We start from the raw sequence: 18,995 nt of genomic DNA on the forward strand, positions 1-18,995 counted from the left end.
AGTACATGTGGTACTTGCTGGTGTGTGTGTGTGTGTGTGTGTGTGTGTGTGTGTGTGTGTGTGTGTGTGTATATATATATATATATATATATATATATATATATATGTATATATATATATATATATATATATATATATATATATATATATATATATATATATATATATATTAGGCTTTTTAATGTATGTGCTTGTATTTATTTATGTCTTTAAATCCAATTTGTAGCTGGCTCTCCTCAGTCCTTATCTTGATTTGTTGTGGGAGGACAGGGCTGGAGGGGCGATCTCTCAGTGAGGATCTGCAGGCGCGCTCAGTTGTATAGTGTGTCTAGAGAGTACAGATAGATCCACCTCATTCAGAGTCTTCATGGACAGGACGACTGGAACTGCAGCCAAGGACTTCTTTACCATAACAACCTACTACACAAAATCTTTCATTAACAAGTCATTTTTGACAAGTCAAGGATCAGTTTATTGAAAGAACCAAAACGTAAGAGCTTGGATTCTAAAATAGTTTGAAAAGATCTAGAAGAGTTTGAGGAATTAGGGAAACTGTGGGATACCAACAGTGGTAAGCATCAAAACCTGTAGAAGAACAATTTCTTTTCTTGCAAACCATTCTCCAAATTCATATATTTTCTGATTATTCTGGAGTTTTCTCGTGTGGCGAAGCAAGGAGAGCTGTGCTGAGTGGATTAAGCGAGATTAAACAAGGATGAGTGGGAGGCCTAGCGAGTGCAGTGGTGAGGTATGAAGTGACAAACCAGCTAAGGAAACCAGAAACCTGCTGCTTTCAATGTAAACACACAGCACCATGCCAACCCTACTGCCAACTTGGCACAAGAGGACCTGGACTACAGCAGGACACACATTCCTGCTTGCATTCTTCTTTGTTATCCTCAACCACAAGGTAAATTATTACTTAAGGTACACATGTATGCACACACAAATTCAAACTTTTTAAATTATTATGCATTCATGTCTTATTTAACTTTGGACTTTACAGCCAGTCACCAACTAACTGGTGCTGTCTGACACAAACAGACTTATGCCACATGGTCTAAAGTATCTAACTCTTCAACCTTTGATTTTAAATAAATATTTTTTCAACAGCACTTGGCTTCACAAAAGAATTCTCCATCTGATTTACTGTATGTGGCAATATAACACATCGTATTTCTCATAAAACACAGCAAAGACCCTAGTGACAGATGGCTATGGGGAAATCAACATTAAAAAACAGCATTTAGTGGATTTTTCTTTTCTTTTTTTAATATCTTAAATTAGTCTTTTTTATATGAAGTTTGGGCTACAGGAGGTCCTACTGCTCATTTGCATTTTCTAGAGTATCTACTTCTAAGATCATTGCCTGAAAGTTGCAGTTTTGCAGTTTTGGAAATCCAATGGGAGGGATGTTTTTCTCAAGGGATGAAAGAAACACAAAAAATAAAACAAAATCCCAGAGTACTTATTAGTTTTGTGCAAATTCTCTTTTATTTTCAACTTACTACAGTGAATTAACAAGTAAATTAAGAGTCTATGGCTGCATTTTAAGCAAATTTAGTCTCATGGGAGACAACAGATAAGATAGGGAGACAGCACCTCCTGTCATTCCTTCATTGGTAGTACCGCTCTGGACAGTCTTGACAAGATAAGCCTCCGCAAATTAAAGCGTCCCTTGTCAGCTGGCTCCCATAAAAAGTCTTTGTGACACAGGTGGCCGATGAGCCACCAGGCAGCCAAACAGACACACAGAGGTTGCAGAGTTTAGGGGTGTGAATATTGGGAGTATATGTCCAAAATAGGAAAGCTATTGTCCTTTGCCCTGACACTGAATTATAAATGACAAAGATGGCAGCTGACAGACAGAGATGATTTGCCTTACTAATGACAGCAAATTAAGTAAGAATCATAATTCATGACTGATCTTAAATTAATAATAGCTGCCAATTACAACAACCTTTAGTCAAAGACGCACCCACAGACTTATCAAGATTAATGAAAAAGGTGTGTTTGCATTGCTGTGGACATGACACTAACGCAGAAAGCCAGGTTGATTAATTAACTGTATTAATTACTGTATGCACACAGGAAAAAATGTCCTCTCTGTAAATAAAGGTGCTCCTTATTAAATGCTCCCACCACACGGAGGCAAATATTGCAACATCCATTACACATCATCATCCATTCAGAGGCTGCAAATGTAGTGAAATAGTGGTTTACAGTAAAATCCTATAATTATTTGATTAAATCCACTTTGTACATCATTAACCTAACACTCCTACAGCCTGCCGGCAGGTCTGGCCAACTTTTTGTCTTTCAAAGGCTGTAGCAGGCTCAATTTTGGTAAAGGAAAAACTGCCATGGCCCTTTTGTCCCTTGACCTCGCACTTTAAGATATCTTAATAAAAATGGGTTTTATAGATACCACAGAAGTGCTCACTATCTAATTGCTGAAAAATGCAATTCTTATAAAAATCTCCAAATGGCAAAGGTTTTTGATACCAAATCACACTATGATATCTATGATGTTCCTCAATGTCTTAGTGTCTAAATGTGGAATTTTTGAGCGGCTTTTGACAAATATCAAAAAATAGTTAAATTGTGCAACAAATCTGTGTAACAAGTGATATCAACCCAAAGACTGCTGCAACTTATTAGACAAATGATGATTTATGACTAGAAAAACTTGACACAGTGCTGAACTGCATTCCAAATTAATCTTCAGGTTTAGCCTTCAGATGCTTTATACTAATTACATGTGGGATCTACTGTTGACCTGCTATCTCCCCCTAAACATCCCTCATGTAATAATAATAATTATGATATATAAGATGTTGCCTTGATGCCATAAATTATGTTGTTATGAATAAAGGTATGAGTTTGGTCTTGTAACTTAAGGGAAAATGTTTATAGTAACCAGGCACGTGTACACAGACAAATCAATGGGGGATTGAGCAGCTGCTCTTTGTCTTCCTCGAGAGAAGGTGCTGGGGTGTTTTTAAATTTTTTTAAATAAATGAATATATATTCCTGTTTGCGCACAGCTTTCCTGTCAAACAAATATTTATTGAATGAAAAAAATCAAAATATCACAATTATCAAAATCACCACATTGATATGCAAATTAGGCATTTACTAATTAAAATGCGCTAATTTGCATACTTTTGACAAGGCACTGCAGGTAAATAGGATAAAGAAAATAAATACATCACCACAGAACACCCAGGTAATGACTTACATTAAGAGTCTTTTCCCCTGAAATGTTGAAATGTTTCAAAATGCAGATTAGCTTGTTTAGTTAATTTAGAAGAAAGCTACAGATTCAAACAGATGGAGGGTAGTAGGCCTAAAACAAACATCATCTAAATGTATATTTTGGAAGTTTTCTTTCCATTAAAGTAAAAGAAAGCATGGAAGCAAAGTAGTCCAACATCTCAAAATTGACTGCGACAACCATGAAAAACAGAAAAAGTGTCCTGCCTTAAACAATAACTTCATAATTTTGATCATAGGCTCCTCATTTAATAACTATCCATTAAGATTGTGAATGCTGGTAGATCTTTAAATGATAGAGAAAGCCCTCCCTTAGTGGTTTTTCATTGTTTTTTGCAGTATCAGTATTTTTTGCAGCAACAGCCCTTTTCAGTTGAGTGTGAAGACTGGTGTTTTTCATTCTAATAACATAAAAAGAATTACAATGATTTATTGCCATTTGGAACTATTTTCGTCTCCTTGGTGCAGTTAGTTATTCTAAATATATACGTCAAACTAGTAGCATAGAAAACATGCACAGTGTGGCATAGTTTCCTTTGCTGTTGCCTGCTCTTGTAATGAACCTTAATACTGTCAGGACTGTCAGGATGGAGGCTTGGACCCAAGTGCAGGAAGGCGAGGAGTGAGCAGCAGTTTGAATAAATAATAGTTTAATGAAACACAAAGAGACTTACAAACGTGTAAGCAGGAGAAAATAATCTAAAAGAAAAAGGAACACGGAAGGGACGGGAGAAAAAAAAAAATCGAGGAGCACAAAAACACAGCACCACACAGGACAGCCCTCTTCACAAAAGACAGATGCCAAACCAGCAACAGACACAGAAAGCACACAGACTAAATACACAAGTAAACGAGGGTGAAAAAGGGACAGGTGACACAAGGGCTGAGGAACAGGTGAAAGACATTAGGGCGGGGCAGACAAAGCGCAGCGCAAGCAGCATTTTGCGGCTGGCCGAAGCCATGTTGAACTTTGACGGCGGCACGCGTAAGAGCGGCCGCAGTGCGCTGTGACGTGCATTCAAGTGTCTGAAAAACAAACAAAAAACACAGAATACACGTGGATCCACATACGGAACATGGACGAGAGGTTGATTTTGGCCGTCAGCGATCTCCCAGAGCTGTATAGGCTACGACACAAGTTCGAGGTCGTACAGAGACCTCGGACGCAAAACTATGCTGTAGAAGCATATTTCACCATAAATGCCAGCTGTGTAGATTATTGTAGCCTCTTAATTTAAATCATTCAGGTTTGTTTTAGCCATGTGAAATCAACATATATGTCGCCACTGAAATACAATCCTATGTTACATTTTTTCTCAGTTACTTTGGTGCATTTGTCAAATCATAATTGCATTTGCACAACAGTGAGTGCATTTCTTAAAACAATTGGTGTAAACTGCACCGCATAGTGACTGACCTGAAAAATGGTGCATCTTGCTGGAAATCTTTTGTTTGTGTCCAAAGCAAGTATTTATACCAATGAATCAAACTGACAAGTCCTTATGCCATTGTTTATACCAAGATAGTGAAACTGCTTTGTGTTGTCCATATTTAACATTTCACTCTGTAAGTATAGTCTAATGAACAATGCACATGAAAGGTAGCACTATTCCCTATGTGACAAAGTTACACATTATTGTCATCTCTGATCTGAGAAATGCGCCAAAGCAACTGAGAAGAACTGTAGCCTACTGTTGTGAGCTGCGAAAACCAAATACCAAGTTGATTATACAGCTCCATACAGGTATTTGTAGGATATATTTGTATTTTTTATAAAAAAAATTATAATTTATACTCTTTATTGATCCCCAATGGGGAAATTACAATTTACACTCAGTTGTTATTACACAATAATAATATTTTATTTGTATGTTTTATATGATGTAAAATATGTTTGGACTGATTGACACAAGTCATGTTCATTTTCATTGAAGAACCTACCTATATACATTTAGGTATATAGGTAGGTATATGGCCTTTACACAGAATAACTACCCATTTCCAAATGTGTAAGCTCCAGTTTTGGAGGAATAAATTGCACATATGCATTAAACAAAGTGTTTTCCAGAGAATGAATCATGCATGTATGAATGTAGGCTCATATCTTAGTTTTATTATACCCAACTGCAATGACTGCAGACCTCTTACTTTAGTATATAAACATGCAATGACACAGTGTTGAAATGCAACATTTTATTTAGAAATAATCCACACGTCTTCATCTATTTAGAGGAGGAGTGTAAGAAAAGCTGGACGAACCTAAGGGACAGGTACATAAAGGAGAGGAGACAAAAAAGTGGCGCAGAGGCAGACTTGGAAGTACTTTTCCATACTGTCTTGTCTGGAGCCACACGTCAGGGAGAGACAAATAGCCAGACGCTCCGTTGTAGAAATGGGCTTTCGGAATGTTGTTCGCATCCGGGAAATCGTAGGCCCGTCGTCAGCTGACTGTTAAATTGCTCCCTGTTGAGCCGAAAGTACCCCTGGAACCGGTCACAGTGAAAGCGGAGCTCCTTCACCAGCCGGAATTCCCCCAACTGCTCTCTGGACCTGAGGGTCTCGTGCACCCACACTCTTCTTCCTGCTGCCTTCCTCTGTCTTCTCCTCACAACCAGGGCAAGTGCCAAGGCTTTCTTTTGTTTCAAAGACAGACCACCAAATCACTACACAATGTCGCATGTACTGCACGTCTGATGTAAACACCGGACGCAGACTTGACGTGCATTCAAATATTGGCGCATGTATGACGTAAACTTGCGCTGAGCCCGGCGGCGAGCACAACAAATATAGTTGGGAATAGGACAACCAAGCGGCGAGCGCAGCGCATGCCGCATACAATGTGAAACGGCCTTAGGGATGCTGTTCCTCCCAAGATGGCTGTTCAGGTGGAGAGGCGCAGTTCCGTAATTAGGCTTAGTTCTGAGCCCCTTTGGACGTATGTACTTGGGATGGTTGGGTGTATTTCAGTTGGGGAAGTACACTCTGTTTTTCTGTGTTTCTTTAGCATTGTGTGTGGTTTTACTTACTCTTTTGGTTTAATCCTATGTGTGTTTTTACGTTTACAGCCATTTCTTATTTATCCATTAGGGCATTAATGATGTGACATTTTTTATCTATGGCTTCTGATCTCCAGTTTACGTCCTGGAACGTGAGAGGACTAAATAAGATTGTTACGCTAAAACAGTTTATAAATAGGCTCAGGCAGCTAAAAGCCAAAATAACTTTTCTACAGGAGACTTTTTCATTTGACTCCAGAGGATGTGATTAGGATGAGGAGAAGATGGCCCAGTCAGATGTTCTAAGCCTCTTTTACCTCAAACTCACTTTTTTTGGTGCTAGCTGCTTTGCCTGGTGAATTTATCATAGGTGGGGACTTCAACTGTAAACTCCGACCCAAATTAGATAGATCATCTGGGGTTGACACCGCTCACTCCCTGGCTGCACACAATATTTTAATCTGGTAGATGCATGGAGAAGCAAACACTCTAACCAGCTAACATTTCCCTGCTACTCCAGCATTTATGGCTACTACAGCTTTTCTAGAATTTATTATTTTTTGTTCTCAGTCAATCTGATGCCAATTTCAAAATTTCAAAATGCTGGTACAATAGCATCCTTATTTCATATCATGCATCAACCTTGCTTCTTATTACATTTTCAAGTCTAGAGCATATTACTTTATTATATAAACTCAATAAATCACCTCGGTACTGCATTTACTGTCGTCAAACTGGTTTTTAAGACATCTTAAGTCCAAATGGTTCCACTTTGATTTCAAGGAGGTCAAAGATATTATTCATGACACCATCATATAAGCATTTGATAATGAAATCAAACTTTACTCTCACTTTTTATATCAACATGCAGGCAAAAGGCTCAGTACTTGAAAGTCTTATAGCAAAACGGACCGAATACTGGGAGAACTGCAACAGAACTCTGGCAACAGGCGCACTCTCAGAAACTGGTGAGTAGAGGCCTTTAGGTTCCAAAAATTCGTACCCGAACCCAAAAAGACAGAAAGTTGGGAAAATACACCTGTTTTTCCTGTGTGTTATTCCTATATTGCTGATTGAAAAAGCATGGCCAATCCACTCAATATTTCAGCTTAAAAGTCACCTTGCTGTCACAGTGATCGATCATGATTAACGCAGCAAATTTAGAATCAGCTTTGTAGTCTTGTTGCTTCTAGCATATAAAGAGAACCATGGCTGTTTGCCCTTTTGAAGTAAAATAATGATTGCTCCTTGCTATGGCTGCCTGTGCTCTCTGACCCTTTACCTCATGATCACTCGCTTGCACAGGTATTTGTTACCACCTTGTGACAGTGGCTTGGGCACAGTATAGACAAAACCTGTCTATTCCTATTCAGGCTAAAATATATTTGCACTGGTAGAACCAGCAGCATCGGCCCTACAGTGCACAGCAATGTTAATAATAACCATTTTATTGCACAAAGTGGCAGCTGAACATAAACCCAAACAACAGAGAATGTGTTAACATACGGCATGACATAGCATACATCAGACAGAAATCGCACATGTAACATATCCCTTGTGCATTCATACATACATATGGATATTTTTCATAACAAAACGATCAAACTTGGCTGGACGGGCCAGTAGGTAAAGTGGGCGGGCCAGTGTAGCCGTGACCCATTACTGCCTGCCAAAGATGCATGCGGTAATAGACCAGACTTGTGAACCTCCTGTCAAGTGTTCTAATGTTAATTTTCTTGATTGTTATGACCTCTGTAAAAATCAAATTTTTTCTTGTTTCACAGAAATCTACTGTAAAGGAACGTTTGACATGTTTGTGTGTTGGCCCCATTCATCTCCTGGGAATGTGACGGTCCCCTGTCCTTCTTACTTACCATGGATCAGCAAGGGTAATGTTACTAGGGGTGGGAATCACCAGAGGCCTCATGATACGACATAATTGCGATACTTATGTCACCATACAATATTTTTGTCCATCTTATTTTCTCGTTTTTTTTGCTGCAAAATGGAATTGTCAAGCAGACAAACTGACCAACACATATAATAATAGATCAATACTTGGCGTCTGTGTATCAATACAGTATGGCCAAGGAAAATATTGCGATACTATGCTTTATCGAGTTTTTCCCCGACCCCTAAATGTTTTGTTTTACCACATTATTTTGAATTAAATCACTTAGTGAATATGTCTTGTGATTAACTCTGATTGCTGTATAAGCTTGTCACAGGATCAAGTGTGTTACATTCCTAGAAATCAGAGTAACCAAAGGAAGGATGGGAGGTGCTTGTAACAAAATTATCTGTATAATTTATTAACAATACAAACAGAAAATGTGAGACACTGCTCCAAGGAAGATGAAAACCGCAAACAAAAGCGAGCTTACCACGGTCAGGCAGAGGCCTATCTACAATAAAACAGAACAACAGCATTAGTTAATGACAAAGCCAAGATTAAATTCCTAACAAAGCCACAGCACAAAATAAACACCCTCTTTTTGAGAAAAAATGAGTAAAACCTACTTGCACATGCTCTGGACAGCACTGTCTGCTGCCAGCCAGCACAACAAAGAAATAGAGAGCAGTAGAACGGCCAAGTGGCTGGGTCTCCTCCCTTCTTTATCCAGGGAGCTGAACACAGGTGTGCTCACTCAGCAATCAACATCAGTGTTGATTGGTCATTTGTCCACTGCTTTGGTAAAGAATTCAATATCTTAAATTTAATATCTTAACAACTATCGGATGGATTTCTGTGAAACCTAATTATACTTTATCTCGCGGTGAGGAAGTTTTCCTCGCCGCTGTCGCACCAAATGCTTGCTTGTAAGGGCAATTGTTGGGTCTCTGCAGTGGCGGATTTAGAAAATTTTACATGGGTTGGCAAAGGGGTAGCGAGAGATTTTGGCAGGGTGGCAGGGGAAGACGGTACATGGGAACCACCATATGTACTGCTAAGCCCTACTATAACACCCTGCTACGCCCTGAACTGCTAAAACTATTATTTCTAGTCATAGTTCCATTATCTTTATTGTTACTATAATTGCCACCGTTCATCATACCAACTGCTATAATTATTATCAATGATAATTTTCTATATCTGTATATCAGTATCTGTCTCTTTGTCCCAACCGGCAGCAGCAGATGGCTGCCCACCAAGAGCCTGGGTCTGTCTGAGGTTTCTGCCCAAAAGGAAGTTTTTCCTTGCCACTGTTGCACCAAATGCTTGCTCTTGGGGGAATTGTTGGGTCTTTGTAAATTATAGAGTGTGGTCTAGACCTACTCTGCTCTGACCCGCCTGATCTCTCCAGTTTACTGCCTACTCCTTCATTTCCCTCCTCTTTCTCCTGTGCACTACTCAGAATTTTCTTAGCTGGCAATATCCCCACTTTTACGCTTCAGCTAATATCTCCAGCTACTCTGGCCTGCAAAAGTCAAGATGTGAAAAGCTCAGGTTATCCTTGTATTACATTACACTGTAGGGCCCTGGCCTTGTAGCTAATAAATAGCCTAACAAACATAAAATCAGAAGGGATTTATAACAGTTTAGACTTCTTAATTCCATTTTATTTGTTGTTTTCCCAGTTTGACAGTAAAGGATGTCACCTGGTTTAATTTGTGCAGCCTTATTGCCGTGATATGTGAGAGGAAGTGGATTTTTCAGCAAGCACTGTGAGCAACAAGTGTGTTGTAACGTAACGCCACTGAAACGGCGACCTTCTGTAAACTTTATTAATTCAAACATGCCAGCTTATAATATTTTGTATTATGCTGTTCTTGTCTTTACTAAAATCAAAACTAATCAAAGGGCAGAATGCTCAATTTGACTTTTGGCTAACGTTTTTTGGCTAAACACTGTTGTTGATGCTGAGCAAGGGGGTACTCACTACCCGAACCTCCTATGGTGCCATTTTGATGGTAATAAGCACTCACCCACCGTTAGCATTCCATTGACTGCCATTCATTTTGACGTCACTTTGACAGCGAATAACTTTACATCTGAAGCGTTTAAAGACTATTTGTCCAATGTTTATTTCTAAAGAAACACAACAATGTATAAAAGGCTCCATTACCTTGTACCTCACGTTATGGCTCCATAGCAGACGTTTTTGTAAAAATAGGCCAACGATTGTGTCATAACCACGGGACTTACTGTCGCATAGTAGAGGAATTACCGTATAGTACAGGAGAAGCTTGCAGACAGTTTCGACTTACATTAGCTGTTTAAGTTTAATTACTAATGTTAACTAGCATTTTAGTTAGCAATAATTAGTCTGTGTCCCTGTTATCTCCTTACATATACCTACGCTCTCCGTCTCTGCAAGATTGGGAATGATTGAGATTTCTCTTGGCACAGCTACCAGAAGGCTTACAACTTTCAGACAGGTTGCTCACGTCACATTTACGTCGTCTCTCTCAGTTGGAGGCTGCGCAGTAACGCTCGGCGCTCACCGGAAAAGTGCTTCTAATGGCCTTCACTGGTCTCCGTCCAGAGCAACAGGATCTGTTGGTCCATTCTTATATACTGTCTATGATGCTGAGTCGCCTTCAGCATACATTACATTTATTAAAAATGTAACTTTAAATTAAATGTGTGTTTAAACTCCACCTGGGGAAACTGACTTCACCTATAGAGGCTCGGGGGCTTAGTCGCTCCAGTCTTTGCCTTGATGCAGGGACGTAGCTAAGTATGTGAGGGGCAGGGGGCTAAGATTACATCTACAACTATTATTTATTATTAATTAATATAAATTAAGACATACATCAATGTATGCCAGTTTCTGGTTGCGCAGTTTGGAAAATGGAATATTGTTCGCTAAGCCTGCAAGATTCACCACGGACAACTATCAATGATCCACAGAATTGTCGACGCACTTTCATCTGCAACAATCAGCAAATGGGACAAAAGTTTCATAATATTCATATGAAGTTAAGTCCACCATTATGAATGTGAACAATGTTACTTAAAGGCAGGGTTGATAAATATTTCCAATATACAATTTTTTTATATATTGTTTGAAATGGTCTGTACACCCCGACAACTAGTTCTTAACATACACCTCTGGTGCAACTCAGACACATCATCAGTGATGTATCCTGGGTTCATTGGGTGTTTCGGGTCTCACAACATCATACACCCTCGCCCAGGCGACCCAGCCAGGATTGATCAGGCCCTGGCTTGTGTCTGAGTAACTTGTATGATCCACGGATCGCCCCGCTTGATCCACAGCCATCTTGACGCCTTTTCGGCAGCGTCTGTGATGTTCTTGACGGATTTCCCTCCAAGCATCTTGAGGGCCCTGATGAGTGACTGGCCGACGAATCCTCTGCACCCGACCTCGATGGGATTGCCCCGGGTCCTCCACCTCTTGCTTCGGCATTCGCCTGCCAGCTCCTCGTACTTGGCCCTCTTCCTCTCGAAAGCCTCCACCATCCTGTCTTCCTAGGGAACAGTCAACTCCAGCAAGACCACTTGCCTTGTTATTTCTGACACCAGGACAGTGTCTGGCCTAAGCGTGGTCACTGCGATGTTTTCTGGGAATTTGAGCTGTCTCCCTAGGTCGACCTTCAGCTGCCAGTCCCGTGCTGTTGCGAGCAGCCAGGCAATGTTCTGTCTTGCTGGTTGCTGGTTTCTACTGCAAGCGATCCCAGTGCTGATGACCTCTGCAATGACTCTCAGCACTTGGTCGTGGCGCCAACAGTAGCGCCCATTTCCCAGTGCTTTTGGGCAACAGCTCAAGATGTGCTCCAATGAACCTCCTCTCTGGCAGAGTGGGCACTGTAGTGTGTCTGCCAGGCTCCAGCCGAAGAGGTTGGATGGAAAGCTCGGGAAGCAGTTGATGAGATGCTCGAGCCTTTGGAGGATCCATCTGCACCCGGGAACCGATGTTGTGATCACCATCAGATAATCCATAAATGCTCTGATGGGGGGCTGCCGTATGCCTGACTTGGGGAGGGGGCCTCTGCACTCCACCTCTGTTAACCAGCATATTCATCACCAAGGCAAACATCCATCCATCCATCCATCTTCATCCGCTTATCCGGGGTCGGGTCGCGGGGGTAGCAGCTCCAGCAGGGGACCCCAAACTTCCCTTTCCCGGGCCACATTAACCAGCTCCGACTGGGGGATCCCGAGGCGTTCCCAGGCCAGGTTAGAGATATAATCCCTCCACCTAGTCCTGGGTCTCCCCCGAGGCCTCCTCCCAGCTGGACGTGCCTGGAACACCTCCCTAGGGAGGCGCCCAGGGGGCATCCTTACCAGATGCCCGAACCACCTCAACTGGCTCCTTTCGACGCAAAGGAGCAGCGGCTCTACTCCGAGCTCCTCACGGATAACTGAGCTTCTCACCCTATCTCTAAGGGAGACGCCAGCTACCCTCCTGAGGAAACCCATTTCGGCCGCTTGTACCCTGGATCTTGTTCTTTCGGTCATGACCCAGCCTTCATGACCATAGGTGAGGGTAGGAACAAAAAACTGACCGGTAGATTGAGAGCTTTGCCTTCTGGCTCAGCTCTCTTTTAAAGTCTAGCGGTGCGATAAATTGAATGTAATACCGCACCTGCTGTGCCGATTCTCCGACCAATCTCCGCTCCATTGTCCCCTCACTCGCGAACAAGACCCCCAAGGTACTTGAACTCCTTCACTTGGGGTAAGGACTCATTCCCTACCTGGAGAAGGCACTCCATCGGTTTCCTGCTGAGAACCATGGCCTCCGATTTAGAGGTGCTGATCCTCATCCCAGCCGCTTCACACTCGGCTGCGAACCGATCCAGTGAGTGCTGAAGGTCACAGGCCGATGATGCCATCAGGACCACATCATCTGCAAAAAAGCAGCGATGAGATCCCCAGCCCACCGAACTGCAACCCCTCTCCACCCCGACTACGCCTCGATATCCTGTCCATAAATACTACAAACAGGATTGGTGACAAAGCGCAGCCCTGGCGGAGGCCAACTCTCACCTGAAAGCTTGAGTCCGACTTACTGCCGAGAACCCGGACACAGCTCTCGCTTTGGTCGTACAGAGATTGGATGGCCCTGAGAAGGGACCCCCTCACCCTGTACTCCCGCAGCACCTCCCACAGTATCTCCCGGGGCACCCGGTCATACGCCTTCTCCAGATCCACAAAACACATGTAGACTGGTTGGGCATACTCCCAGGCTCCCTCCAGGATCCTTGCGAGAGTAAAGATCTGTTCCGTTGTTCCACGACCAGGACGGAATCCGCATTGTTCCTCTTCAACCTGAGATTCGACTATCGGCCAGAACCCTCCTTTCCAGCACCTTGGAGTAGACTTTACCGGGAGGCTGAGAAGTGTGATACCCCTGTAATTGGCACACACCCTCTGGTCCCCCCTTTTTTAAAAGGGAACCACCACCCCGGTCTGCCACTCCTTAGGCACCGTCCCAGACTTCCACGCAATGTTGAAGAGGCGTGTCAACCAAGACAACCCCTCCACACCCAGAGCTTTAAGCATTTCTGGGACGGATCTCATCAATTCCTGGGGCTTTGCCACTGTGGAGTTGTTTAACTACCTCAGCAACCTCCACCAGGAAATTGATGCCAATCCCCCCCTCATCCTCCAGCTCTGCCTCTACCATAGAGGGCGTATTAGTCGGATTTAGGAGTTCCTCAAAGTGCTCCTTCCACCGCCCTATTACCTCCTCAGTTGAGGTCAACAGCGTCCCATCCTTACTGTACACAGCTTGGATGGTTCCCCGCTTCCCCCTCCTGAGGTGGCGAACGGTTTTCCAGAAGTACCTTGGTGCCGACCGAAAGTCCTTCTCCATGTCTTCTCGAACTTCTCCCACACACGCTGCTTTGCCTCTTTCACGGCAGAGGCTGCAGCCCTTCAGGGCCCCTTCGGTACCTTGCAACTGCCTCCGGAGTCGTCTGGGATAACATATCCCGGAAAGACTCCTTCTTCAGTCGGACGGCTTCCCTGACCACCGGTGTCCACCACGGTGTTCGTGGGTTACCGCCCCTTGAGGCACCTAAGACCCTAAGACCACAGCTCCTCACCGCAGCTTCAGCAATGGAAACTTTGAACATTGTCCACTCAGGTTCAATGCCCCCAGCCTCCACAGGGATGCACGAAAAGCTCCGCCCGGAGGTGTGAGTTGAAAGTCTGTCGGACAGGGGCCTCCTCAGACGTTCCCAATTTACCCGCACTACCCGTTTGGGCTTACCAGGTCTGTCCAGAGTCTTCCCCCACCCCCTGACCCAACTCACCACCAGATGGTGATCGGTTGACAGCTCCGCCCCTCTCTTCACCCGAGTGTCCAAAACATATGGCCTCAGATCAGATGAAAGCGATTATAAAATCGATCATTGACCTTTGGCCTAGGGTGCTCTGGTACCAAGTACACTTATGAGCATCCCTATGTTCGAACATGGTGTTCGTTATAGACAATCCATGACTAGCACAGAAGTCCAACAACAAACAACCACTCTGGTTTAGATCAGGGAGGCCGTTCCTCCCAATCACGCCTCTCCATGTGTCTCCATCATTGCACGTGCGCGTTGAAGTCCCCCCAGCAGAACTATGGAGTCCCCGACTGGAGCCCCATGCAGGACTCCACTCAAGGTCTCCAAGAAGGCCGAATACTCTGAACTCTTGTTTGGTGCATATGCACAAACAACAGTCAGAGTTTTCCCCCCCCACAACCCGCAGGCGTAGGGGAGGCGACCCTCTCGTCCACCGGGTTAAACTCCAACGTAGCGGCGCTCAGCCGGGGGCTTGTGAGTATCCCCACACCCGCCCGGCGCCTCACACCCTGGGCAACTCCGGAGAAGAAAAGAGTCCAACCCCTATCCAGAAGTATGGTTCCAGAACCAAGACTGTGCGTAGAGGTAAGCCCCACCAGATCTAACCGGTGGCGCTCCACCTCCCGCACAAGTTCCGGCTCCTTCCCCCACAGAGAGGTGACATTCCACGTCCCCCAGAGCCAGCCTCTGCTGCCCGGGTCTGGTCCGTCGAGGCCCCCTGACCTTCACTGCCACCCATGTGGCAGCGCACCCGAACCCAGCGGTTCCTCCCACAGGTGATGGGCCCATGGGATGGAGAGATGTCCGCCACGTAGCTTTTTCGGGCTGTGCCCGACCGGGCTCCGTGGCAAACCCGGCCACCAGACGCTCGCTGACGAGCCCTCCATCTGGTCCTGGCTCCAGACGGGGGCCCCGGGCTTCCTCCGGGCAGGGTCACTTCATCCCTTCCTCGATTTTTCATAGGATTTTTGAACCATTCTTTGTCTGGCCCCTCACCTGAGACCACTTTGCCTTGGGAGACCCTACCAGGAGCACAAAGCTCCAGACAACACAGCCCTCAGGTTCATAGGGACACACAAACCTCTCCACCACGATAAGGTGATGGTTCCTGGAGAAGACCAAGGCAAACAATATCACAGAAATAGTGCATCCAGTGATACTGCCCTTCTCAAACCGATGAAATGCAGATGTTTCCGCTCCAGAGGTGACTCTCAAACTGAAAGAATTGTAATAGTCCAGTATGAGGTTCTTGATCTTGTCTGGAACGTGGTGTCGGTCAAGTGAGGTTTCTACCAGCCTATGCAGGATTGACCCGTAGGCATTGGCGAACTTTGAGCCATAGGACTGCCAGATCCCCTTTACCTTCACGTGCCACACGTAACAGCTGGGTGACAACTCCTGTATGCTTGACGCATCCTGGCATCTTTGGGACTCCCCCCTTCTGCACAGAGGTGTCGATGATGTACGTGTTCCACAGAAGGACACTAAATAACTATGGGCTCTAAAAAATGGGCTCTAAAAAATAAAAATAAAAAAAGAGTGAAAAAGTTAATCATCTATAGCTGCTGTAATCCTGTAAAAATGCCCACTGCACACGTCTTTGCTGGTTGTTCTTTCGCTTTAGAGATTGAGACCCCTAGCACAGAGATGGCCTGCAGTACTGCAGTAAAATAACAGCTAGAAATAAAAACCACAACAATATAACCACTTTATATAACAAGCTCTTTTTTTCTTTTTTCCCTATATTTCAGAGTGACAGTGGATAGTCAGGAAAGGTGACACGCAGCAAAGGGCCGCAGGTCGGACTTGAACCTGGGCTGCTGCAAAGACCTCAGCCTACATGGGGCACACGCTCTTAATGGGTGAGCTAGATGCCGCCCCTAAACAAGCTCTTTTCTCCACTATTGCAATAATATTGAAAAAATAAAACTTATTGAGCTTTTATTTTTTCGGTTATGGTTTAGCTAAACCCCCCCATTATTTATTCAAAACAGTGGAATGCTATCACTACTAATATTAGTGTATTAGTTTTAGTCAGTTTAAATAAAAAAAAATAAAAAAAGCATGCCTCTTTGAATAGATATGCACTGGCATGTTCTAGGTGTCCCTATTAGTGTTATGTGGAATTATGATTTTTTTATTATTTTATTATTATTAGTCCGACAATAACAGCAGATCTGATGAGCACCTATCGCTAGCTTCACTGTGTCTACGTTCGGACACTTTTTGGCTAACGTTCTATCAAAATATCTGTTCAAATACGAATATAAATTATCTTGTAATGTTTTTAGTTAATTTAATGGTGCAAAACTAAAGTATTACTTCTTACCTTTGTAACGGTATATCGTATTAGCTTTTACTTTACAAGAGCCGGTTAAAGTACTCAAGTTAGCCGTCACTTTCATATACTAATTAAACACATAAATAAATAAACATTTTTGGTGATGATCGTAAACGTAAAGTACCGCGAAAAGACCGGAAAGTGCGTCAGGTCGGAAGTGTCCGAATAGCCAATAGCAGCGAGTGGTGTCCGAACGTGGACACAGTGATGCTACATCTTTATATACGATCTATGATCGCTACATCTTTATATATGGTCTATGATCGCTACACAGTAACTTAAGCTGTAGGGACAACGTTAATTAGTTAATGTTACATTGCAACATCGTGTTTACAGGTGTGTCAACTGCAGCGGCTGTGCAAGAAGGAAACAAGATGAATGAGGACAGAAACGTTAACATAAATATTCCCAAAGAAGTCCCATTCACCTTGTCTCACTTCATCATCAACGGAAATATTCAGTTTAATGTGAATTAGAGCAGCTGATAGCCCGCTAGCTCACTTAACAACGCCTCAGCTAATGTTGTCCATCTATAGCTAGCGATAGCACGGCAGCACCCGACTAATAAAATATACGGCTACTACCACAGCTTGTAAGATGGATAAAATGCCCCTGGGCCAGTGGCTTTTGCCAGAAATGTATTCGCTGCAAGAGGGGAAGATGTTGAGGGAAAGATGGAGGGTTGGATTAGCTACAGAGTTTACGTTGCTATGGACACAGGATTTCTATGGGATTATTTTTGTGCCTTTAATTCCAAGCAAAACTTCTCAAGTTTCAAACAAAAATCAGTAACTCAAGCAAAATAATTGTCATCTCAGGAGGTAAAACTTAAAACTTGCAAACAAAACATTTGTGTAGTCGTAAACTATTGGTCTTTTATTTCTTTGATAATATGTCCATTTGTTTACAGTTCCCTCTGTTTCTGTCTCAATGATAAGTCTTTTGCTCACTGTCACGCTTCACTAGGACAGGAACCCAAAAGCAGACAAGGACAAGGTAAGTTGAGTGGAAAAAAATAAGTATTTATTTATTTGGTTTTGGTACGTGGAAGCAGGGGGAATCCAGCTGGTGAGGCAGTGGGTGGAATTGAGTCGGCTGACGGATTAGTGCAGACTCAGTAATAAAGGTGATGCAGACGACCAGACGGTGATGGAGAGAATCTTCCAGGTTCCAAAATGGTGAGGATAACGATCCGGCAGGGAATGGATGTCAGTTCACGGCTTAAATGGTGGAGAGGTGATGATCAGGACCAGGTGTGCAGATTGCAGATGAGATACAGGTGAGTGTGATTGCAGATTCTCTCGCCTTGCTTAGTCGCCAGGCAACTAGACAGGATGCGTTCAGGAACTCAGAAAAACACAGACTCACAGGTGAAAACAGAAACTGAGGCAGAAAGTGAACCTAGGAAGCAGGATTCCTGACAGTACTCCCCCTCCGACGGACGCCACCGGGCGGACAACCCGGAGCACCAGGATGGAGGTGGTAAAAGTCATGGAGCAGGTCCTCGTCAAGAATCTGACGCCGAGGAATCCAGCATCTCTCCTCAGGACCATAGCCCTCCCAATCCACCAGGTACTGGAATCCCCGACCACGCCTTCTGGAGTCCATAATGCGATGTACAGTGTAGACGGGACCACCTCCAATCATCCGAGGAGGAGGAGGAGGAGGTAACAACGGACTGAGGAGAACAGGTTTAATGCAGGAGACATGGAAAGCAGGATGGACCTTGAGAGTTTTAGGAAGCTTCAGGCGGACCACAGCAGAATTGATGATTTTATCCACCACAAAGGGGCCAATGAATTTGGGAGACAGTTTCTTTGAGTCCGTCCGTAAAGGAAGGTCTCGGGTTGCCAACCAGACCTTATCCCCAACAGCATAAGTGGGCGCCGGAATACGGCGACAGTTGGCTTGGAGCTGATACCGGTCAGAAACTCTCAGAAGGGCTTCCCTGGCACGATGCCAGGTCCGGTGGCAACGACGAATGTGAGCTTGGACGGAGGGGACTGAAAGATCTTTTTCCTGGGATGGGAACAGAGGCGGCTGGTAACCGTACAGACACTGAAAGGGGGACATCCCAGTGGCGGATGTTGGAAGTGTGTTATGGGCAACACGACCCATGG

General features: G+C 43.8%; 1 protein-coding gene across 1 annotated transcript in view; it reads left to right on the forward strand.

The window, feature by feature from the left end:
- The first annotated feature begins 814 nt into the window (after positions 1–814).
- Positions 815–18,995, forward strand: part of glp2r (glucagon-like peptide 2 receptor) — a 40,670-nt gene continuing 22,489 nt past the window's right edge. The window contains exons 1-3 of the mRNA XM_078280016.1: positions 815–910; positions 7,144–7,240; positions 8,057–8,161. Of these exons, the coding sequence (XP_078136142.1) occupies positions 815–910; positions 7,144–7,240; positions 8,057–8,161 (298 nt within the window). The remainder of the gene's footprint in view (positions 911–7,143; positions 7,241–8,056; positions 8,162–18,995) is intronic.

The sequence above is a fragment of the Sander vitreus genome, chromosome 21 (genome assembly GCF_031162955.1).
Source record: "Sander vitreus isolate 19-12246 chromosome 21, sanVit1, whole genome shotgun sequence".
In the NCBI taxonomy this organism is placed as follows: domain Eukaryota; kingdom Metazoa; phylum Chordata; class Actinopteri; order Perciformes; family Percidae; genus Sander; species Sander vitreus.